The following is a 24,912-nucleotide window of genomic DNA, read 5'->3' as shown; positions in this document are numbered from 1 at the left end:
GTCATTGTTTTCTCAGCACTTTTGTACCCTCAACTTCCTGTTGCAGTTTTGTACGTGTCAATTTATATGGTCTACTATTTGAGCATTGAGAACATTATGAGGCTAGGGTACCTGTGGCTTCCTTGACTGAGCCCTCTTCTTTTCCCACTCGCTTCTGCATCACCCTGACTTGCTCTCTTTATTTTCCTTCCCCCCGCCTAGCCCCACAGCACTTGTTTCTGTATCTGTAATTTATTTATTTGCATTAATGTCTGTCTCCCCCTCTAGACTGTAAATTCATCGTGGACAGGGAATGGGTCCTTTTTTTTTTGTTATTTTGTATTCTCCCAAACGCTTTATACAGTGCTGTGCACACAGTAAGCGTTCAAAAAACATGATTGACTATTGCTCACTGGTGAATTCTGTAAACTCCAGCTGCTTGGAGAGGAACGTGAAGTTCTCCCCGTAGCTGGAATGTTTTGCAACTCTTACTGTACTCATTGTTATCCTTGCATTTTTCTTTTCAATGTAATTTTTAGCGCTTCACCTCTCAACATGTGACCATTGCCAGTCCTTCCCCCAGTCCTTATTCTTAGATCGTGAGCTCTTTGGAGGGCAGTGAACCTGTCTAATTTTCATCTCATCTGTAAATTCCATTGCTATGACCACGACTATTACTGCTACCACTGGTAATGCTACCCTCAATCCTCAGTGGGACCAGAGTAGGTCCTAGATGTTCATCTCGTAAACATCCTTACTCTGGGCTGCTGAAAGGGAGAGTAGGCTCTTTTCTGGTTTAATCCGGGCTTTTTTTCTTATCTGGTTTTTGTTTCAAGCTCTGGCTGCATTTCCAGCCTGTGCAGAGCTCCAAATTGGGATTGATGCAAACATGGAGTCCATGCCAGACCACTGAAATTTGGTCAGAAAAGTACTGTAATAATAACGTCTTTTATTTGTAGAACACTTGTTATTATACTAAAGCACTTTCACATTGATTATCTCGTTCTATCCTCACAATATCACTGGGAGGTAAGGAGAGGTAGGTATTTTTATCTCTATGTTACTGCCTATTTTGGGAATGAATATTATTTGCTTATCAAAGGTGTTGTTTTCTTAGGCGGTTTTCCTGAGCCTCTTTGTTTTGGGATTGACTCTTGTGATTGTAAAGGGGGTAGCAATAGTAAATGATTTATGATCTTTTCCCTCAGTACTGTCTTCAAAATGCTTCTTTTTTCTTGAATCAAATGTGTACATTAGCTATTATCCACAGAGGCTAAGCAGCTTATTTTCTCATGTGGGGCGCTTTGCAGTCACCAAATTACGTCATCTCTAGGATTTACTGTACGATCAGTCAGTCTGTCATATTTATTGAGAATGTATTGTGTGCACAGTGCTGTACTATGGGCTTGGGAAAGTACAGTATAACAGAGTTGGTAGACACATTCCCTGCCCACAACCAGCTTACAGTCTAGAGGGGAAGACAGACATTAATAGAAATATGTATGGCTATATACGTATGTGCTGTGGGGCTGAGGGAGGGATTTAACTGAAAAATAGAATGGTATGGTGCTGCACCTTGATTGCAGTCTCTCTCATTCCTTCTTTCCTTATTTATTTAAGTCCTGAATGTTCAAAAAACACAACCCCACATGAGCATGACTACCGAGCGAATATAGATGTGATCTTGGGTCTTGTTGCTCATGAACTCAGTTATCACCCTCGTATAAGGAAAATGGGTATATGTACTAGATTTCATTGTTTTTTAGGGGGCTTTAAAATTGTGCAAGTTAGGCATAGTCCTTATTTTCTTGACTTCAAGATTTATATTCATAGATTTGTGGGAGATACTTTCTTAAAAAAATGGTATTTTTCTTCCCTCCCAAACCCTGTCCTCTCCCTAACTTTCCCATCACTGTGGACGGCACTGCCACCCTTCCTGTCTCACAAGCCTGTAACCTTGGTGCTATCCTTGACTCCGCTCTCTCATTCAGCTCACATATCCATTCCGTCACCAAAGCCTGCCCGTCTCATCTTCACAACATCACCAAGATCCGCCCTTTCCTCTCCATCCAAACCGCTATCACCTTAGTACAATCACTTATCCTATCCCGACTGGATTACTGCGTCAGCACCCTTTCTGACCTCCCAACCTCCTGCCTCTCCCCACTTCGGTCTGTACTTCACTCTGCTGTCCAGATTATCTTTCTACAGAAGCGTTCTGGGCATGTCACCCCCCTCCTCAAAAATCTCCGGTGGTTGCTCATCAACCTCTGTATCAAGCAAAAACTTCTCACTGTTGGCTTCAAAGCTCTCCATCACCTTGCCCCTCCTACCTCACCTCCCTTCTCTCCTTCTACATCCCAGCCCACACATTCCGCTCCTCCACTGCTAACCTTCTCACTGTGCCTCGTTCTCACCTGTCCCGCCATCGATCCCTGGCCCATTTCCTACCTCTGGCCTGGAACGCCCTCCCTCCTCAAATCTGCCAAACAATCACACTTCCCCCCTTCAAAGCCCTACTGAAGGCTCACCTCCTCCAAGAGGGCTTCCCAGACTAAGCCCCCCTTTTCCTCAGCTCCCCGTCTCAATCCCTTCACTCTGCCCTCTCCCCACTCCGCAGCACTTGTGTATATATGTACCTATCTATAATTCTATTTATTTATATTAATTCCTGTCTACTTGTTTTGATGTGTATAAATCTATAATTCCATTTATTTATATTGATGCTATTGATGCCTGTTTACTTGGTTTGAAGTTTGTCTCCCCCCTTCTTGACTGTAAGCTCGTTGTGGGCAGGGATTGTCTCTTTAGTGCTAAATTGTACTTTCCAAGCGCTTAGTACAGTGCTCTGCCCACAGTAAGCCCTCAATAAATTTGATTGAATGAATGAATATTTAAGTGCTTACTATGTGCCAGGCACTGTATTAAGCTCTGGGGTAGGTACAAGCTAATCAGGTTGGACACAGTCTGTGTCCCTCACAAGACTCACAGTCTTAATCTCATTTTACAGATGAGGTAACTGAGGCACAGGGAAGTTGTGACTTGTTCTGGTTAGGTACTTATTCTGAGTTTTTTGCTTTCACTGTTTTTATTCTTATGTACCAATTCCATTGCATATTTTACTTTCCTAAGTACTTAGTACAATGCTGTGCACGTAATAAATGCCCAATAAATGCCGCTGATTGGCTGAAGAAGAATCTTGAAATTCAGGATCCTGTAACCTAGATTTGTTTACATTGTTTTAGCTGTAAGTGGCGTTACTGCCGCCAGTTCTCAGGGTGATTGGGTTCTAGAATTTTTGTCCGACGTTTGCTTCCAGAGCAGGGATGAGTAAAATCCATCCTGCCAAGTGATTCACTCTGGCCTGCAGGCTGGATCTTAGCCGCCAATTGGCTCCAAACTTTTGAGCCTGCCACGGATGCTGCCAGCAACTGCCCCCCTCATCCCTAGCTATTCCCCCCCAAATTGGTGGACAGAGTGGGACCGCGGTGTCGCTATGACAGACTTAAAGTTGGTTCGTGCCGCCGTGGGCAAAAGTGCGGCCATTTCACCTCTCAAATCATCTGTCTCCTATCATCAATCGTATTTATTGAGCGCTTACTATGTGCAGAGCACTGTACTAAGCGCTTGGGAAGTACAAATTGGCAACATATAGAGACAGTCCCTACCCAACAGTGGGCTCACAGTCTAAAAGAGCCCACAGAACCTACCACTCTCTCCTGTGATAACTGGAATAGTTTGGGCGCGGGGCACGTTTAGTTGGAAAATTCAATCGGTGAATTGTACAATCTTGCCCAAATAACAGTACAGTCCTTTTCCAGAGCAGAGTGGCCAGCTGACACTCCTCAGTCTCACAGGCCCCCCATCCCCTAATGGGATATCCAGCAAAACCCTAGTGTGGGTCCCTGACTTTTCTCACACTCCCTTCATTCTCTTGGGAAGTTTTTCCACTGACAAGGCTCTAAATATGTGAATGACTCCTAAGTCTACCTCTCCAGGCTCATTCCAAGAATCAGAATTGTCCATCGCCAATGGAGAAAAGAGCGTGTGTGTGTGTAATACGTCGAGTCATATTCAGTTTTGCACAGCCACAATGAGCATACAAAAGGAACCTACCAACACACATGAAAGAGAATAGAATATAATTTCAGTGGTGGTATTAATTTTGTTAGGCCTTTATTTCTGATTCAGGAAGAAAACGGACAGTAAAGTTTAGTTTCCTGTACCGACTGAAAGAATCTGCCGCTAAGGTGGTATGGGTTGTTATTGTTATTACTGTTATTATCATTTATATGATCATGCCACTATTATTAGTGAAGCAGCGTGGCTCAGTGGAAGGAGCCCGGGCTTTGGAGTCGGAGGTCGTGGGTTCAAATCCCGGCTCCGCTAACTGTCAGCTGTGTGACTTTGGGCAAGTCACTTAACTTCTTTGGGCCTCAGTTCCCTCATCTGTAAAATGGGGATGAAGACTGTGAGCCCCCCATGGGACAACCTGATCACCTTGTAACCCCCCAGTGCTTAGAACAGTGCTTTACACATAGTAAGCGCTTAATAAATGCTATCATTATTATTATTAACAGCAATAGTGGTATTTGTTAAGTGCTTCCTGTTGCCAAGCACTGTGCTAAGATCTGGAGTAAATGCAAGATAAACAGGCCGAACACATAATAATAATGATGGTATTTAAGCGCTTACTATGTGTGAAGCACTGTTCTAAGCACTGGGGGGGGGGGGGAATACAAGGTAATCAGCTTGTCCCACTTGGGGCTCACAGTCTTCATCCCCATTTTCCAGATGAGGGAACTGAGGTCCAGAGAAGTGTCTTGCCCAAAGTCACCCAGCTGACAAGTGGTGGAGCCGGGATTAGAACCCATGACCTCTGACTCCCAAGCCGAACACATCCCCTGTCCCACTTGGGGCTCACTGTGAAAGGGGAGGGAGTGTTATTTTCTTTTCACTTTAAAGCTTACCCCAGCCTTCTTGGTAAAAATAGTAATTATTAAGGCATTTATTAAGCCTCTTATGCTCAAGTGAGCTTGGAGCCCTGGTTTGTCACTAAATTTCGATATTCCTTTCTTTGGTTCAGGCCTGTGAATTATGTGGTGAAAATGGCAGTAGTTTGGCACCAACTTGCTGAGATGGAAAATAGAGGTCTGATAATGGAAGCTGGAGCAGATCCCAAAATGCTGTCTTTTGGTCATTGTTTAGAAAGCAGAAGTCTTATTTTGCTTGAACCATAGGGTCATTCAGCAGTGCTTCTTTTTTCCCTTCTGTTGCTCTTTGTGGCAGTTATCCTTTCCTTGCCATCGTACAAGCTCCGGGAATATCCAGACTCCGTTCCAGTCATGTGCTTGATGTATGCACTGGTACCACTCAGTACTGCTCGGCTAGTGTCCTGGCAGAAGCGCACGACAAAGCTGTTGGCATTCTCCTCCCCTCCAAACTGAATCATCATCATCATCGATCGTATTTATTGAGCACTTACTGTGTGCAGAGCACTGTACTAAGCGCTTGGGAAGTACAAATTGGCAACATTGAATCCCACCATGAACCTTTGTATTCGTTGCAGTTGAGATTTGGTTTTTTGAGTGAGACTAGTTACATTTAACAGTTGCAAATGTTGCCGGTCATCTCTGGCTTTGGAAAAGCTCTTGTTTAAAACGGTAAAGACAGAGGGGGGAAACGCCCCAATTGTCTGCTGCGTGACCGTGGGCAAGTCACTTCTCTGTGCCTCAGTTCCCTCATCTGTAAAATGGGGATTGAGACTGTGAACCCCACAAGGGGCAAGGACTGTGTCCAACCTGATTTGCTTGTATCCACCTCAGCGCTTAGCACAGTGCCCGGAACATAGTATGCACTTAACAATTACCACAGATATTGTACTCTCTCTCATCAGCCTCTGTTAGGGGAAAGTGCATTCTTGGTGGCAATGGGTCCCACACTTTTTGTCATGCGACCCATTCATTCACTCAGTCAGTCATATTTATTCATCATCATCATCAATCGTATTTATTGAGTGCTTACTGTGTGCAGAGCACCGTACTAAGCGCTTGGGAAGTACAAGTTGGCAACATATAGAGACAGTCCCTACCCAACAGAACTTACTGTGTGCAGAGCACTGAAGTAGCGCTTTGGAAAGAATAATACAACACTAAACAGTGACATTCCCTTGCCCACAAGATCCTCGCCACCCAAGCTAGTTGTCGGCAATAGGAAATAATAATAATAATTATGGTATCTGTTTAAGAACTTACTATGTGCCAAGCATTGTACTAAGGCTCCTCCACTTGTCTGCTGTGTGACCTTGGGCAAGCCACTTAACTTCGCTTAGTGCTCTGCACACAGTAAGCCCTCAATAAATACAATTGAATGCATGAGCTTCGCTGTGCCTCAGTTACCTCATCTGTAAAATGGGGATGAAGACCGTGAGCCCACGTGGGACAACCTGATTACCTTGTATCCACCCCAGCGCTTAGAACAGTGATCGGCATATAGTAAGCGGTTAACAAATCCAAATGCCGTAATTATTATACAAGCAAATCGGGTTGGATGCAGTGTACTGAGGCAGAACTCCCTCTCACTGGTGGTACTAAATGGTGCTTTCAGTAAGCGCTCAATAAATACGATTGATTGATTGATTGATTGATTGCTGGGATCCCGAAATCCCATGCTCTGGAGGGTCTGGGCAGTATCTGGGGAAAGGGAAGGAAAGGAAAGCCCGATGGGAAGGGGCTCCCTGTTTTTGTTGCCAGTGATGGTCAGTGTTTGGAAGCTCTTGGTGCCCAGTTAGGCTGGACTATAAAATGGTGGGACCAGGCTAGAGCAAGCCTATAGGGCCTCCATTCCAGACCTACTTGGGTAATAATAATAATAATAAAAATAAAATAATAATAATAATAATAATAATAATAATAATAATTTTGGTATTTGTTAAGCGCTTACTATGTGCCAAACACTGTTTTAAGCGCTGGGAGAGATACAAGGTAATAATAATATGGCATTTATTAAGCGCTTACCATGTGCAAAGCACTGTTCTAAGCGCTGGGGATGTTACAAGGTAATCAGGTTGTCCCACATGGGGCTCACAGACTTAATCCCCATTTTCCAGATGAGGGAACTGAGGCCCAGAGAAGTGAAGTGACTTGCCCAAAGTCACCCAGCCGATTAAGTGGCGGAGCTGGGATTAGAACCCATGACCTCTGACTCCAAAGCCCGTGCTCTTTCCACCGAGCCACGCTGCTTCTCTATAGACAGTGAGTGTTGGCAGGTATGGTGTCTTTGGCACCGCCATACCCAATTCCTGCTTCATCCGACCACCGAGACCTGCCGCATGGGAAAGGGGCTGCCTATCCTCCGTGCCACCTGGAAAATGGGGATTAGGGGTCTGTGGGTGACCTTGGGGCACTGAGGAATCGGGCGACAGCACTGTCGTGCTCACTATTTTTATTGCTGCCCTGCTTTTCTTACGTTGCTTTGTTTTCATTGCTCTTTTACAATGTTTCTTTGTGTATTCATTCCCTGCTTCCTCTAGCCTTTTCTCGTGGGCGCTCTGTGGGCCAGGGACCATTTCTGAACTTATCCCCTTTTGACCTTTGCCCACCACCTCCACACAGTGCTCTTCCTTCCCTGGTCCTCTGTGCCCACGGTGCACGTGACTGACTGAATGAATGAAGTTACTGTTCCGGGTCTCGCCAACGCCACGGGGACTGTAGTGTATGTGCCACCCACCCCTGGCAGTGAAGCCAGGGCCACCAGAGCCACAAGGCTTAGAAACCTTGTGTTCTAGAAGCTGCAAAAGTTGTCTGAGTGGTAGGGCAAGGGCCTGGCCAACAAAGAAGCAGCGTGGCTCGGTGGAAATAATAATAATAATGGCATTTGTTAAGCGCTTACTATGTGCAAAGCACTGTTCTGAGCGCTGGGGAAATACAAGGTGATCAGGTTGTCCCACGTGGGGCTCACAGTCTTAATCCCCATTTTACAGATGAGGTAACTGAGGCCCAGAGAAGTGAAGTGACTTGCCCAAAGTCACCCAGCAGACATGTGGTGGAGCCGGGATTCGAACCCTTGACCTCTGACTCCAAAGCCCGGGCTCTTTCCACTGAGCCAAGCTGCTTCGGCTTTGGAGTCAGAGGTCGTGGATTCAAATCCCGGCTCCGCCAACTGTTAGCTTTGTGACTTTGGGCAAGTCACTTAACTTCTCTGGGCCTCAGTTCCCTCATCTGTAAAATGGGGATTAAGATTGTGAGCCCCACGTGGGACAACCTGATCACCTTGTATCCCCCCAGCGCTTAGAACAGTGTTTTGCGCATAGTAAGCGCTTAACAAACACCATTACTATTATTATTATTATTATTATTATTAAAGAAGGGATCCTTTTTCTCTTTCCCTCTCAGAATGATTGTCCTGTATTGTCACCTGAGAGCCTGCATAACAAGCACTGCTGTCCCTTTTCAATCAATCAATCAATCAATTGTATTTATTGAGCGCTTACTGTGTGCAGAGCACTGTACTAAGCGCTTGGGAAGTACAAGTTGGCAACTAGCTCTCTTCCTCCCTTCAAGGCCCTACTGAGAGCTCACCTCCTCCAGGAGGCCTTCCCACACTGAGCCCCTTCCTTCCTCTCCCCCTCGTCCCCCTCTCCATCCCCCCCATCTTACCTCCTTGCCTTCCCCACTGCACCTGTATAGGTGTATATATGTTTGTACATATTTGTTACTCTATTAATTAATTTATTTATTTTACTTGTACATATCTATTCTATTTTATTTTGTTAGTATGTTTGGTTTTGTTCTCTGTCTCCCCCTTTTAGACTGTGAGCCCACTGTTGGGTAGGGACTGTCTCTATATGCTGCCGACTTGTACTTCCCAAGCGCTTAGTACAGTGCTCTGCACACAGTAAGCGCTCAATAAATACGATTGATGATGATGATGATGATTCAGCACATGTATGATGCCTATAGGCCATCTGCCTGCCTAAGTTTGAAAAATACCCATCTGTGGTCTCACTTATTGAAGTCTTATTTCCCAGGAGGACCAGTGACCACGATGGCTTTTATCTCCTCCCTTTCTGAACTTGTAAGAAGTTTGTCTCCCCCACTCTAGACTGTAAGCTTGTTGTGGGCAGGGACTGTCACTGTTTGCTGTTGAATTCTACTTTCCCAAACACTTAGTACAGTGCTCTGTACACAGTAAGCGCTTAATAAATGCAATTGAATGAATGAATGTAGGTAATGAGAGGGTTATCAGTGAAGGGACAAAGAGTGAAAGATGAAGGCAGTTTTCCAAGTGCTCTAAATCTCTTGCTGAATTGTACTTTCCAAGCGCTTAATACATTGCTCTGCACGCAGTAAGCGCTCAATAAATAAAACTGAATGAATGAAAGTTTGCTGATTATTGGCATCGCAGAGAAGGATAGTTGACTTTTCCCTCTGTGGTCAGAACAGTATTGGCTTTTCCCCGAGAGTCCTTCCTGAAGCATGAAGTGGCTAAGATGGTTACACCTATTTAAAAAATTAGTATTATAGTAATTTTTGATATTCACCCCACCCGTAGCCTCATAGCCTTACGTACACATCGTAATTTATTTTGATGTCTGTCTTCCCTTCTAGATTGTATGTTTATAGTGAGAAGGGAGTTTTTCTACCCACTCTGTTGTATTTTACCCTTCCAAGCTCTTAGTAATAATAATAATGATGGCATTTGTTAAGCATTTACTATGTGCAAAGCACTGTTCTAAGCACTGGGGAGGATACAAGGTGATCGGGTTGTCCCACGTGGGGCTCACGGTCTTGATCCCCATTTTCCAGATGAGGTAACTGAGGCCCAGAGAAGTGACTTGCCCAAGGTCACACAGCTAATTGGCAGAGTCGGGATTAGAACCCATGACCTCTGACTCCCAAGCCTGGGCTCTTTCCATTGAGCCACCTGCACACATTAAACGGTCAGTAAATATCATTGATTGATTGACTGAAGAGTTACAGTTAGAGGAAGGAGCTACGTACCAAGCACTTGGGAATGCACAACAGAAGCGCTCAATAAATATAATAATAATAATAATAATAATAATGATGATGGCATTTACTAAGCGCTTACTATGTGCAAAGCACTGTTCTAAGCGCTTGGGGAGGTTATAAGGTGATCAGGTTGTCCCGCGTGGGGCTCACAGTCATCATCCCCCTTTTACAGATGAGGTAACTGAGGCTCCGAGAAGTTAAGTGACTTTCCCAGGGTCACCCAGCAGGCACGTGGTGGAGCCGGGATTCGAACCCATGATATCTGACTCCAAAGCCCGTGCTCTTTCCACTGAGCCACGCTGCTTCTAGACTAAATATGACTGAATGAAAAAGAATGAATGAATATGCTCCCTGACCACAGGAGCAGACACTCTAATGTGGGAGAGAAAGGCATTAAAACATTTACTAGTAGAGTTTTCTGAAGTAATAATTGAGTGCACATTTGAATAAGCACATGTACATAAAGGCTGAGGATGGGAATAAATAGGTATACAAATACTAAAAAAATTAAAAAAAAATATTGGTAGTATTTACTATGGGCCAGGCACTGCTCTAAGTGCTGGTGTATATATGCTTGTACACATTTATTACTCTATTTATTTATTTATTTATTTTACTTGTACATATCTATTCTATTTTATTTTGTAGTATGTTTGGTTTTGTCTCCCCCTTTTAGACTGTGAGCCCACTGTTGGGTAGGGACTGTCTCTATATGTTGCCAATTTGTACTTCCCAAGTGCTTAGTACAGTGCTCTGCACACAGTAAGCGCTCAATAAGTATGATTGATGATGATGATAAAAGATAATCGGGTTGGAGGCAGTCCCTGTCTCACATGGGGCTCAAAGCCTTAATCCCCATTGTACAGATGAGGGAACTGAGGCCCAGAGAAGTTAAGTAAATTGCCCAAGGTCACACAGCAGACAACTGGCAGAGTCGGAATTAGAACCCAGTTCTTTCTGACTCTCAGTCCTCTGCTTTATCCGTTAGGCCACACTGCTTCTGTAGAGCTGGCTGGTTAGCTGATACTATTCAGGATGCTGGGAATTAACTGGGAAAGGCTTGCTGAAGGAAGTGAGATTTCAGAAGGATTTTGAACATGGAAAGAGCTGTGGTCTGTGGGATTTTGCTGTGGAAAGCCGGAGGGGACCGGGGAGGGAATGGGAGAGCTTTATTTCAAGCTCATGGAAGTAACAAGTCCTGATGATAGAGGATGAGAACCAGTTTTGCTTTTCATTCCCCTTCCCCTCTCTTTTCAGATACAAAACTAGCTTGAGCCTGTATATATGTATATATGTTTGTACATATTTATTACTGTATTTATTTTACTTGTACATATCTATTCTATTTATTTTATTTTGTTAGTATGTGTGGTTTTGTTCTCTGTCTCCCCCATTTAGATTGTGAGCCCACTGTTGGGTAGGGACTGTCTCTATATGTTGCCAATTTGTACTTCCCAAGCGCTTAGTACAGTGCTCTGCACACAGTAAGCGCTCAATAAATATGATTGATGATGATGATGACGATGATAGAGGATGAGAACCAGTTTTGCCTTTCATTCCCCTTCCCCTCTCTATTCAGATACAAAACTAGCTTGAGCCTGTATATATGTATATCACCTGTATATATGTATATATGTTTGTACATATTACTCTATTTTACTTGTACATATCTATTCTATTTATTTTATTTTGTTAGTATGTTTGGTTTTATTCTTTGTCTCCCCCTTTTAGACTGTGAGCCCACTGTTGGGTAGGTACTGTCTCTATATGTTGCCAACTTGGACTTCCCAAGCGCTTAGTACAGTGCTCTGCACACAGTAAGCGCTCAATAAATACGATTGATTGATTGATTGAGCCGCATAGTTCCTGTGATGGGAAAACCGAGTAATTTTTATACCTCTGATCACAAATCTACATGAAATTCTTCCTGTTGTGCTTGAGAGTTGGAAACTACCAAAGTCCCATGCTCAGGAAACCATACAGAGTTGAGGAACTCTGTCTGATGGAGAGTTGTTTATCAATCAATCAATCAATCGTATTTATTGAGCGCTTACTGTGTGCAGAGCACTGTACTAAGCGCTTGGGAAGTACAAGTTGGCAACATATAGAGACGGTCCCTACCCAACAGTGGGCTCACAGTCTAGAAAGTCAAGTGTGAAGCAGTGGGAGTGGAGAAAGAACAATCAATCAATCAATCAATCATATTGATTGAGCGCTTACTGTGTGCAGAGCACTGTACTAAGCGCTTGGGAAGTACAAGTTGGCAACATATGTACAAGTAAAATAAATAAATGAATGAATGAACTTGTCGTTCCCCCAAGCACGTAGTCCAGAACAAAGAAATCTGTAACTGACTGTGATCAATTAATTATAAATTCCACCGCACTCCGATAACCAGCCCATAAATCAGCAAAAGGCTGTTGGGGTTATGAACTGTTATCTTGCATTTTCAAACTTAAATCAAAAGCAAATATTGTGTGACGCTTTAATCAGGAGTGTTCTATCACTTAGAGGAACACCACTGAAGGAATCTCAAGCCCGATAAACTTTAAAAAGAAAGTAAGAAAAATGCAGACCATTACCACGAATGTTGCTCAGTATTTTGCCCCTTTCATCATTATGTTTGGCACGCGATTTGGCCTCCTTCCTCATTTCCCATTCCTTTAATCCGAAAAATTATCCCCCGCAGGTCCTGGCCGTCTCTCTCATTATATATAAAGGCAAGTTTATATAAATTTACATATAAACTGTGTATATAAAGGCAAGAAGCAGTATGTTCTAATGGATAGAGAACGGGTCTGGGAATCAGAGGACCTGGGTTTTTATTCCGGCCACGGCATTTGTCTGCTGTGTGACCCTGGGCAAGTCACTTAACTTCCGTGCCTCAGTTACCTCATCTGTAAAATGGGGATTGAGATTGTAAACTCCATGTGTGCATGGATTGGGTCCAACCTGATTATCTTGTATCTATCCAGCGCTTAGTACAGTGCCTGGCACATAGCAAGCACTTAACAAAAACCATTACTATTGCTAAAATGGGGATTAAAACTATGAGCCCCATGTGGGATATGGACTGTGTCCAACCTTATTAGCTTGTAACCACACCAGCACTTAGAATCATCATCATCATCATAATCATAATGGCATTTGTTAAGCACTTACTATGTGCAAAGCACTGTTCTAAGCGCTGGGGGGGGGGGATACAAGGTGATCGGGTTGTCCCGCGTGGGGCTCACAGTCACCATCCCCATTTTACAGATGAGGTAACTGAGGCTCCGACAAGTGAAGTGACTTGCCCAAGGTCACACAGCAGACATGCGGCCGGAGATGGGATTCGAACCCACGACCTCCGACTCCAAATCCCGGGCTTTTTCCACTGAGCCACGCTGCTTCTCTACAAGGTGATGAGGTTGTCCCACGTGGGGCTCACAGTCTTAATCCCCATTTTATAGATGAGGGAACTGAGGCAGAGAGAAGTTAAGTGACTTGCCCAAGGTCACACAGCAGACATGTGGGGGTGGGTGGGATTCGAACCCATGACCTCTGACTCCCAAGCCTGCGCTCTTTCCACTGAGCCACGCTTAGAACAGTGCCTGGCGTGTGGTAAATGCGTAACAAATACCCAAAAAAGAAAGAGAAAGAAAAGTTTTATAGTTTTAGGTTACTCCCAGTCCAAAAAAGTTAGGCAGACGATTGAGGCAGCGTGGCCCGGTGGATAAAGCATGGGCCGGACCTGGGTTCTAATCCTGCTTCTGACACTTCCCCGCTCTCAGACCTTGGGCAAGAAGCCTCTTAACTTCTCTTTGCCTTGGCTTTCTCTACTGCAAAATGGGAATTCAGTACCGGTTCCCCCTCCTACTTAGATTGTGAGTGTGATGTGAGTCAGGGATTCTAATTAGCTTGATTAATTTATATCTACCCCAGCACTTGGGAGAGTGGTTGACACATACTAAGCACTTCGTAAGCACAATTGAAAAAAAAAAAAAACAAGAGTTTAAGCAAAGGCTGAATTTTGTAAGCTCATTCTAAGCAAAATTCTAATTTTGTAAGCTCATTCTACAGAAAGTGACGGTCTTCACTATTTCAAACCGTCTCACAAACATTTTGTGGGTTCAAAATTGAGGGGGCATACTTGGCGGCTGCTGCTGCCTCCGTCATCTCCAGTAAGGAGGCCGTATTGCTTTAAGGCCAGGTTGTTGTCTGTTTTATTTTCAAAGAACTATAGAATTCATATTTGTACTTCCCAAGCGCTTAGTACAGTGCTCTGCACATAGTAAGCGCTCAATAAATGCGATTGATGATATTATTGGACTAGTTTGTAATTTTATTCCAGCGCTTAGAACAGTGCTTTGCACATAGTAAGCACTTAATAAATGCCATCATTATTATTATTACTTGATAAATGATAAATTGCCATTATTGTTATTATTATTAGATAAATGATAAATAATACACACTTTCAAGGAATTTTTACTCTACCTTCCTTTGTAGCAGTGTGTGACCACTGGCTTTAAAATTGTTGTACCCATGTGATCCCAGATTACCTCACTGATGTCAGTAAAACCCAGTTTCAGGTTAGCAAGGAAATGGGGTGCACAGCTCAGCAGCTGTATTCCTTAAGAAGGAGAAAAATAAATGGGAATTGGCATCCCACTTGTTTATGTCTGGCCCAGGAAAAATTTAATATAAATAATAATAATAATAATAATAATGATGGCATTTATTAAGCGCTTACTATGTGGAAAGCACTGTTCTAAGCGCTGGGGAGGATACAAAGTGATTAGGTTGTCCCACGTGGGGGCTTACAGACTTAATCCCCGTTTTACAGATGAGGGAACTGAGGCACAGAGAAGTCAAGTAACTTGCCCAAAGTCACACAGCTATAAATGACATTGCAGCATTGTATAAAGCCTTGGCCAAGTAAGTAGCATGGCTTAGTGGATAGAGCATAGGCTTGGGAGTCAGGAGGACCTGGGTTCTACTGCTGGCTCCGCCACGTGTCTGCTGTGTGACCTTGGGCCAGTCACTTCACTACTCTGTGCCTGTTACCTGCTCTGTAAAATGGGGATAAGAGTGTGAGCCCCAATTGGGACGGGGGACTGTGTCCAACCTGATTAACTTGTATATCCCAGTGCTTAGAGTCAATCAATCAATCAATCATATTTATTGAGCGCTTACTATGTGCAGAGCACTGTACTAAGCGCTTGGGAAGTACAAATTGGCAACATATAGAGACAGTCCCTACCCAACATTGGGCTCACAGTCTAAAAGGGGGAGACAGAGAAAAAAAAAAAACAGTGCTTGGCACATAGTAAGCGCTTAACAAGCACCGTAATTATTTGTTATTTAAGTAAAAATGATCAATTAAACGAGAATAGGACGGGGACTCCTCTGATTGGTGGCTGTCCATCTTCTTCAAATGCTGTCAAGTCGTTTCCAACCCCTAATGACTCTGTGGACCCACCTGCTTCAGAATGTCCCATCTTCTGTCATAAAGTCATTTTGGTATGTGTATCCAGAGAGTTTTCTTGGTAGAGATATGGAGGTGGTTTACCGTTGCCTTCTTCCACGCGGTGAAACCCCGAGTCTCTGCCGTTGTCTTTGATCCGCGTTTTGATCGCCTTTCATCTGCCTTTGACTGTTTCCCACACCACTGCTCACCAGTACAGGTGAATCCTGCCTCTGCCACTTGTCTGCTGTGTAACCTTGGGCAAGTCACTTAACTTCTCTGAGCCTCAGTCACCTCACCTGTAAAATGGGCATTAAGACTGTGAGCCCCACGTGGGACAACCTGATCACTTTGTATCCCCCCAAGCGCTTAGAACAGTGCTTTGCACATAGTAAGCGCTTAACAAATGCCAACATTATCATTATTATTATTATTAATCCATTACCCATAGGACTCATTTTATGCACGTAAATTATATCCTCCCTTCAAAGCCCTACTGAGAGCTCACCTCCTCCAGGAGGCCTTCCCAGACTGAGCCCCCTTTTTCCTCTCAATCAATCAATCAATCAGTCGTATTTATTGAGCGCTTACTATGTCCTCCCCATCCCCCCTGCCCTGCCTCCTTCCCCCCGCCACAGCACTTGTATATATAGTTGTACAGATTTATTATTCTATTTATTTTACTTGCACATATTTAATATTCTGTTTATGTTAATGATTTGCATATAACTTTAATTCTGTTTGTTCTGACGATTTTGACACCTGGCTCCATGTTTTGTTTTGTTGTCTGTCTCCCCCTTCTAGACTGTGAGCCCGCTGTTAGGTAGGGACCGTCTCTATATGTTGCCGACTTGTACTTCCCAAGCGCTTAGTCCAGTGCTCTGCACACAGCAAGCGCTCAATAAATACGATTGATTGAATGAATGAATGAATATCATACAAATGACTTTATTTGCCCTTTGGGGTTTTTGGTTATCATCTTTTTGAGTGGAGAGTGAAAGAGTGGGTGGGCAGATGGGCACCGGTAAAGGACCCATTATATTTTCTTGCTAGAATACGGGGGAGAAGCAGAGCACAACTCTGACCACCCCTGCATTTAGAATTTGGGTAGTGTGTCTTAGAATATTTTTTGCTGGGATGCAGCAAGCTCTCAAAAGGTTGAGCCCGCCACCCCGGCACGTAAGGATTTATATCCATCCTCAGCACTTGGGAACATATACGGTTTTTACATTCTATTATTCCAATTGCTCTATTTTAAACTGGTTTTATGTCTGTTTACAAGTCTCTTGTGGGCAGGGAATGTCTCGTATAGTTTTATTGGACGTCTCTTGAGTACGGTGCATTGAACCCAGTGGGAGATGAATCAATCAATCAGTCTGTGGTATCTGTTGAGCACTTTCTGTGTGCAGGTAGTAGTAGTAGCGGGTTTATTATGGATATTTCTGAGGCTGTTTTGGGGGGCACAGATCGGGCATTAGTGAGTACAGTTTACCGAGGAAGCTCCTTTTCGTCCTTTCGTTAGCTGATATGATCATTGTTGTTCATGACCAGCAGCTTTTAATTAATGCCTGTTGGGGGACTCAGCACAATAAGATTGCTCCTGAGGGATTGCTAATACCATTTGGTTCAGTATCATCTGCTAACTTGGTGAACACAGACTCCTTTATTTAAAGTACAGTGCTATAACCTGAAAGGCAACTGCTGACTTTTCTATGAGAATACATTCCTTGCTCTCTCGTACTGAAGTGAACAAAAAGGAGCGGGAGGCAGAGTTGATTAGGAATCCTTACATGGGATCATAATTTCTTTTCTCAGAAGTCTTTAGGAGACGGACAATGTGAAGAGTTATTTGGGACTAAGCTTTTCTTGGCTCTGAAACCAGAATTTCAGGCTATCGAGATTATGGAACTCTTCTCTTGACACTTCTCTGGGTTATTTGCTTCTGATTGCCTTGGCTTTGTTTCCTTTGGTTTTCCTCTTCCAGTTTCTGACACACCTAGGTTTGGTAGAAAGGACACTTGCCCGACCTTATCCTATTCAACTAGGTAAAGTCTTGGAATCTTTACCTGCCATCAAACTCCTTTTCCTCCCGATTGCTCCTTAGTCCTGAGAGTGCTTCACAGGGCGACGTGACTTTAGAAAAATCCCCAAGTGGATACTGGAAACGGCACCCATCTGCCTGAGAACAAAGGGGAGTGTTGTTGCAAGAAATTCCTGTGCTTTTAGTTCTTCAGGAATGCGGCTTGGCCAGTCCAGTGATGTTCAGAGGACTTGAAAAGGGGCGTGTATTTGGGTGTGTTCTTAGAGTTGGGGTCTTGTGGTCTCTGTGAGTAACCTCGGGTAATTGAAATTGTGGTTTCGTCTCTCACTGTGATTCTGGGGTAGCTAGGGCGTAATTTAAGATAACATGTTTCTTAACCAAGGCTGCAGAACATTAATGTCATTGGCAGAGGGTAATGAAGCTTCACCAGGGCCTAGCAGAAAAAGCACACGACTTGTGAAAGCGGTCCAATCATTTAACCTCCCTGGGCCTCATCATCATCATCAATCGTATTTATTGAGCGCTTACTATGTGCAGAGCACTGTACTAAGCGCTTGGGAAGTACAAATTGGCAACATATAGAGACAGTCCCTACCCAACAGTGGGCTCACAGTCTAAAAGGGGGAGACAGAGAACAAAACCAAACATACTAACAAAATACAATAAATAGAATAGATATGTACAAGTAAAATAAGTAAATAGAGTAATAAATATGTACAAAAATATATACATATATACAGCTGCTGTGGGGAAGGGAAGGAGGTAGGATGGGGGGATGGAGAGGGGGACGAGGGGGAGAGGAAGGAAGGGGCTCAGTCTGGGAAGGCCTCCTGGAGGAGGTGAGCTCTCAGTAGGGCCTCGAAGGGAGGAAGAGAGGTAGCTTGGCGGATGGGCAGAGGGAGGGCCTCAGTTTCCTCATCTTCCATTCATCATCATCATCATCATCAATCATATTTATTGAGCGCTTACTGTGTGCAGAGCACTGTACTAAGCGCTTGGGAAGTACAAGTTGGTAACATATAGAAACAGAAATACCTATAGAGGTATGGGCAACATATAGAGACAGAAATAGAAATATAGAGACAAAAATAGAGAATGAAATACCTTCATTTGTTCATTGTCGTATTTATTAAGCGCATTTATTCAGCGCTTACTCTGTGCAGATTACTGTACTCAGTGCTTGGAGAGTACAATTCGGCAACAGATAAGAGACAACCCCTACCCAACAACGGCTCACAATCTAGAAGGGGGAGACAGACAACAAAACAAAACAAGTAGACAGGCATCAATAGCATCAAAAATAGATAGAATTATAGATATATACAAATCATTAATAAAATAAATTGAGTAATAAATATGAGCAAATATGTCACCTGTAAAATGGGGGTAAGATTCCTGCTCTCTTCACCTCTTAGAGCGTGGGACAGGGAGTATTCAAAGTGATTATCTTGTATCTACCCCATTGCTTAGCATAGTGCTTTGCAGCACAGGGAGCACTTTAAAAATGCTATTAGCCTGGCATCATGGTTAGAACAAAGGCTGGGAATCAGGAGACCTGAATTCTGAGCCTGGGCTCGGCTACTCTCCTGCCGTGTGAGCTTGGGTAAGTCATTTAACTTCTGTACCTCGATTTCCTCATCTGTAAATTGGGGATTTGATGCCTGTTCTCCTTCCCGCTTAGAGCTTGAGCCCCTTGTAGGACAGGGGTCGGGGCCAATCTGATTATCCCGTATCCACCCCAAGGTTTTGCTCAGTGCTTGGCACTTAGTAAGCACAGAACAAATACCTTATTATTATAGAATTAGGTTATGATGCCATAGGAGTGGCTCTTGTGATCAGAAGGCTGTTTGAAGAAATCTAAGGGCTCTCTCAAAGACTGGGAGTTGAAAGGGACTTGGCAGAGCTACTGGTGATGGGGAAGGCCGAGAGGCTTGTGGAGAGGGAGAAGAGCTAGAGGGAGAGTTAACCTAGAAAAACTTGGAAGGGAGAGACAGATGGGTCAGTGAGAGACCTCCAGCCCCCTTGAAGCATCTCTCCAAAGCGCGCGTGCGCTCGCTCGCTCTCTCACCGACTTCCTCCCCAATCTTCCTGCCATTTCTTTAATGGGAGCAAGAAACCCTTGACATATGCTGGAGGTCCTGCTACTAACCAACATCCTTGTTGGGTTGTTTTGGTAGACCGTAGGAGCATATATGTTGCCAATTTGTACTTCCCAAGCGCTTAGTACAGTGCTCTGCACATAGTAAGCGCTCAATAAATACGATTGATGATGATGATGATGATGAGCATAAAGCAGCATGTAACCATATAAGCTAGATCTGACAAGAAGGAACAGATAGGTGACTCTTCCTGGGAAGATCCTTTTTTGCCCTACATGCAAGGCGGGCCCATTTTGAAGGAGGGTTCCCTTTGTATTAGCAATGAAAATGTCGCAGTCGCTCGAAGGAATCGAGTGCTTACTGTATGCAGAGCATTTTGAAGCGCCTTATGAACTCAGGGTGTGAAAAGGACATGCAATATTCACAGGCCTACATTAGTTCCCGAGCCAATTCCCCCGTCCTCCCTGAGTTTTAGTCTCAGAGTTTGGGCCCAGGAGACTATTCCCTTTGAAGTGGTCTGCTCACGGTATATTGCACGTGCAATGAATACGACTGAAGAAGGGGCCCCTAGAATCTGGGAATAGCTGTGCTTTGTGCCCTTGACTATATTCATCCTTTCCCTTTGAAGAAGGGTCCCTTTCAAAACCCAAAGTATTGGCTGTATTGAGGAGGTACAGATTTCGCAGTTTTCTAAAGGGTGTCTTTAGGGATGGAATCCGACTTTTCTTCTGCTATTTTGTTTTCTCCTTCCTCCACCTACCAGAGTATTTGTCTCAGTTTAGAATCCTCATTCGCTACCTTGTCACTGGAGTGAACTTCTTGAAGATTCTCCTTTAAATCACTTTCAGCGAATTGCTTTTTCCTAGCTAGTTTTCCTTTATCCGTGAAAGGAAAATGCCTTTGTTTACAATTATAGGAACTGTAGTCTTAATGCTTGAGAACTTGACTCCCATGGGTTTGCTGTTTAAATCTCAGAGCCAGGTTCCTTGAGTGTTTTGAAGTTTGGATGAGAGAAGGGCTTAGTGGTAAGAGCCTGGGCTTGGGAGTCGGAGGTTGTGGGTTCTAATCCCGGTTCCGCCACTTGTCAGCTGTGTGATTTAGGGCAAGTCATGTGTATATGTTTGTATGTATTTATTATTCTATTTATTTTTTATTTGTACATATTCTTCTATTTATTTTATTTTGTTAATATGTTCTGTTTTGTTCTCTGTCTCCCCCTTGTAGACTGTGAGCCCACTGTTCAGTAGGGACCGTCTCTATATGTTGCCAACTTGTACTTCCCAAGCGCTTAGTACAGTGCTCTGCACACAGTAAGCGCTCAATAAATACGATTGAATGAATGAATGAATGAAAAGTCACTTAACTTCTCCGTGCCTCAGTTCCCTCATCTATAAAGTGGGGATTAAAACTGTGAGCCCCACGTGGAACAACCTAATTACGTTGTATCTCCCCCAGCACTTAGAACAGTGCTTGGCACATAGTAAGCGCTTAACATACTTTCGTTATTATCAATCAATCAGTTGTATTTATTGAGCGCTTACTGTGTGCAGAGCACTGTACTAAGCGCTTGGGAAGTACAAGTTGGCAACATAAGTGTTATTATAATACTGTTAACTGGTTGGGAGGAATGGAATTCTTAAAAGATGACTTGCTGTTTTTGATATAGTTTGAAATGCTGCCTGCTTCAGTTCCTGTGAAGGAATTTGGGCACCTTTAGATAGGGGATTTTGAGTTATTTTTGTAGGGGAACCTTTTGATATAGAATTTGGTGTTATTTTTGTAGATTTCGGATGCTCTTTTTTCAAGAATGAGGCCTAACATCTGTGGGTTCAGGGATGTGGTACAGCAAATCGTCATCAAATTATTTGGATAAGAAGGCAAGGGGATATTTTGCTGTGACCCAAATCTGCTCTCAAACTCCAAATCTGAGGAAATGCAAGCACATCCATGGGATGTTTCTCACAGATGTAACACTTCTGCTAAGAACAAAATCCAGGCAATAAACCTGTGTGTATAATTATTCATATTTAATATACTCATTTGAAAAATGATCACCAGATACTAAGTTAAAGGTTGTGGATGAGTGTTTCCAAGGAGATATTTTGAGGTTTGTTCCTGAAAAGTTGTGTTTTTATTTTTTTAAATTCATCTAGATTAATTTAATTCTCAAATTGAGTAGAGTCCCCAGAATACATGCTTGAGGTTTTTTCCCCCGTCTTTGGTATGATCGTTTCAGGTTTTTTTTTGTTTGTTTGTTTCCCCAGGTTTCAGGTTTATAATGGGAGGTGAGGCAGTCATCAATGGTTTTGGCAGAACACTACAAAGCCAGCAGAGTCATTAAGTGACGCAAGCTTTTGATTATTTTTTTTTCCCCCTTCTCTCTGAAGTACTTTGGCAAGGCTGGCCGTCCCAGTCGCCGAAGAGAAGCAACAACTTCTGAAGATCTGTATGGGATGTTAGAAGAATTTATTGGCAAGGTTAAAAAAGAAAAAAAAAATCCCGAAGCACTCTAATTCCGGAGCTGTTGTGGAATCTTCTTTTGTCAATCTGTCAGAACTTAAGTTGCCACTCAGACTGCACATAATGGAACAGACCACCAACCAGCAGGAAAGGTTTTGTTTGATTCCTGTTCCTTCGCTGGTCACTTCGACTCGTGGATTTTTTTCATCCATCCAAGGGGAGCATTTCAAAAGGCACTGACAGAGAGGGAGGGAAGGACCCTTTTGGATCCTGGATGCTGCTGGATTTGAGGATTACAATATCTTCACAAATCCTCTGTGGGAGCTGCTGCTTGAACTGGGAAAGGAGGTAATATCAAAACATCACATTCAGAAGAATATGGCTTTCCTCTTTGTGCATTCCTTCTGCGTGGATGTAAGATTCGTGCCGGCAATTGGAGCCGTCGAGTGAACGTTTCGTCAGCTGAATTTAGAAGACTGCATTTCTCTCCCTGGACTGCACGTGCACGGATAGGGCAGGTATAAACACTTCAAATCACGTTCAAGAACATTGGACTACTCTCAGCTGGAATAAAACGTTCAAGCACTGAAAGACATTTAACCAAACGGATATAAAGCTGATCTTGGAAAAAATGTCTTGGAAGAGGAATTATTTTTCAGTGGGGCGAGGGAATGTTCAGGGAATGTTCACCCCTCGCAGTATGACCTCCATAGCCCCCAGTAAGGGCCTGATTAATGAGCCAGGACAGAACAGCTGTTTTCTGAACAGCGCCCTGCAGGTAAGGAACCCACCCATAGTCTCCTCGATAAACTCAATTTTCTTATTGCTGTTGTCACATTTCAGTCGCTTCATTTCAGTTTAAAGCTGTCAGAGTTCCGATCGTCCCTTTGGTCGGCGTAATAAAAACAACATGTTCTTAAGTCTGTGTAATTGAAGTTTTACTGGATTATGATGTGTTCGGCCCCTAGTTCCACATTCTGTTTTGTAAAAACCAAGATCAGTTGTTTATCAAATTGTCTTTCTCCAAAACGGGTGGAGAACAGGTCAGAGGGACTCGATCTGGGCGTCCGGAGTGTAAGAGAACCTCTCAATTCACTGGAGCCTTTTAGCGTATCCCTCTGCACAAGCTCAGTGTTCATCATCATCATCATCAATCGTACTTATTGAGCGCTTACTATGTGCAGAGCACTGTACTAAGCGCTTGGGAAGTACAAATTGGCAACATATAGAGACAGTCCCTACCCAACAGTGGGCTCACAGTCTAAAAGGGGGAGACAGAGAACAAAACCAAACATACTAATGAAATAAAATAAATAGAATAGATATGCACAAATGTTCAAGCGGTTAGCTTGGTGTTTTGCTCATTCCCTCCAAACATTCTCATCTGTATTGGTTCATCGGTCAATCGGGTCAGACCTTCCTAAAAGTAGGGAGTGAAGTAACTTTTTTAGAGGTGATTATCCACAGCGCATTATCATTTTATCGTGTTCCTCGTCGGGAGGACCGAGAACTATGAAGTTTGAGCACTCTTAGGTTTGAGCAGCTGTAGAATTTCCTGGTTACACCCTCCTGGGGCTGTCCCAACGATTTCCCCTCCCCCTCTTCTCAATTCCTTTCAGTTCTTCAGAATGAAAGGAAATGAAGTCTGTTCTGTCCTCTCAGGAAGAGGGATATACCTAGCCTAAATGTTAACTTTACTGTACTCTTAAAAATTAAATGAGGAAGTAAAGTGTGGCCATGACTTTTTTTTTTGGTAGTGTTCGACAGACTGAAGGAAAGGCAATCGGTTGATCAGTGAATGGTATTGAGCACTTGGTGTGTGCAGAACACTGTACTAAGCACTTAGGAGAGTACAGCAGAATTGTTAGGCGTGCTTCCTTTCCACAGTGAGAGTAAAGTCGAGAGGGTGAGCTTACAGTCTAGAGGAAATGACATACAAAATACAAAATGAGAAGAATATTTCAAGAACAAATCTACCAACTCTGTTATAATGTGCTCTCCCATGCACTTGGTGCTCTGCTCTGTGCACAGTAAGCATTCAATAAATACGGTGGATTGATTTCAAAGAATAGTCCTAAACTTATAGAGATGATCTTTCTAAACATGTTCCTTTTTTGCTAACATCCCCAATGTGATGCATTTCAAACTAGCCCCCCCCGCCCCCTGCAAAAAAAGGAAAAAAGAAAAAAAAACAGCCTCTTGGCGAGGTGTTGGAGATGCAGGCCGAGACAGATAGGCAGGTGCAGGGAGTGAAACGCAGCTCTTACTGTTCCTCTTTCCTCGCTGTCGTAGTTGCCACAATAATAATAATAATGATGGTATTTGTTAAGTGCTTACTGTGTGCTGAGAACTGCGCTAAACGCTGGGGTAGATACAAGGAAATCAGATTGTCCCACGTGGGGCTAACAGTCTTAATACCCATTTTCCAGATGAGGGAACTGAGGCACAGAGAAGTTAAGTGGCTTGCCCAAGGTCACAGAGCAGACAAGGGGCAGAGCCTGTGTTGACTTCATGATTTTCTGACAGTTGTTTTCTTTCCCAAAAGCTTTTGGTTTTCTTTTAATAACCATAAAATGTGAGTTTTCTTGTAAGACCTCTACTCAGAGTAAAGCAACAGTTTGGCCACTTTCTGACAGTTATTTTTGTTACGGTCACCATGGCTGAAATAAGGACTAGCGGGAGCCTTAATGATGATGATCATCATCGTCATCATCAATCGTATTTATTGAGCGCTTACCATGTTCAGAGCACTGTACTAAGCGCTTGGGAAGTACAAATTGGCAACATATAGAGACAGTCCCTACCCAGCAGTGGGCTCACAGTCTAAAAGGGGGAGACAGAGAACAAAACCAAACATACTAACAAAATAAA

General features: G+C 43.5%; 1 protein-coding gene across 1 annotated transcript in view; it reads left to right on the top strand.

Annotated features, from left to right (window-relative positions):
* Window positions 1-24,912, top strand: part of USP54 (ubiquitin specific peptidase 54) — a 143,414-nt gene that overhangs the window by 15,778 nt on the left and 102,724 nt on the right. Inside the window, exon 2 of the mRNA XM_038743597.1 lies at window positions 21,846-22,819. Within this exon, the coding sequence (XP_038599525.1) occupies window positions 22,673-22,819 (147 nt within the window). The 5' untranslated portion in view covers window positions 21,846-22,672. The remainder of the gene's footprint in view (window positions 1-21,845; window positions 22,820-24,912) is intronic.

This window comes from Tachyglossus aculeatus, chromosome 3 (genome assembly GCF_015852505.1).
Source record: "Tachyglossus aculeatus isolate mTacAcu1 chromosome 3, mTacAcu1.pri, whole genome shotgun sequence".
Classification (NCBI taxonomy): domain Eukaryota; kingdom Metazoa; phylum Chordata; class Mammalia; order Monotremata; family Tachyglossidae; genus Tachyglossus; species Tachyglossus aculeatus.
Note: the sequence above shows the minus strand (reverse complement) of the source record. Positions and strands in the feature narration are given on the sequence as shown.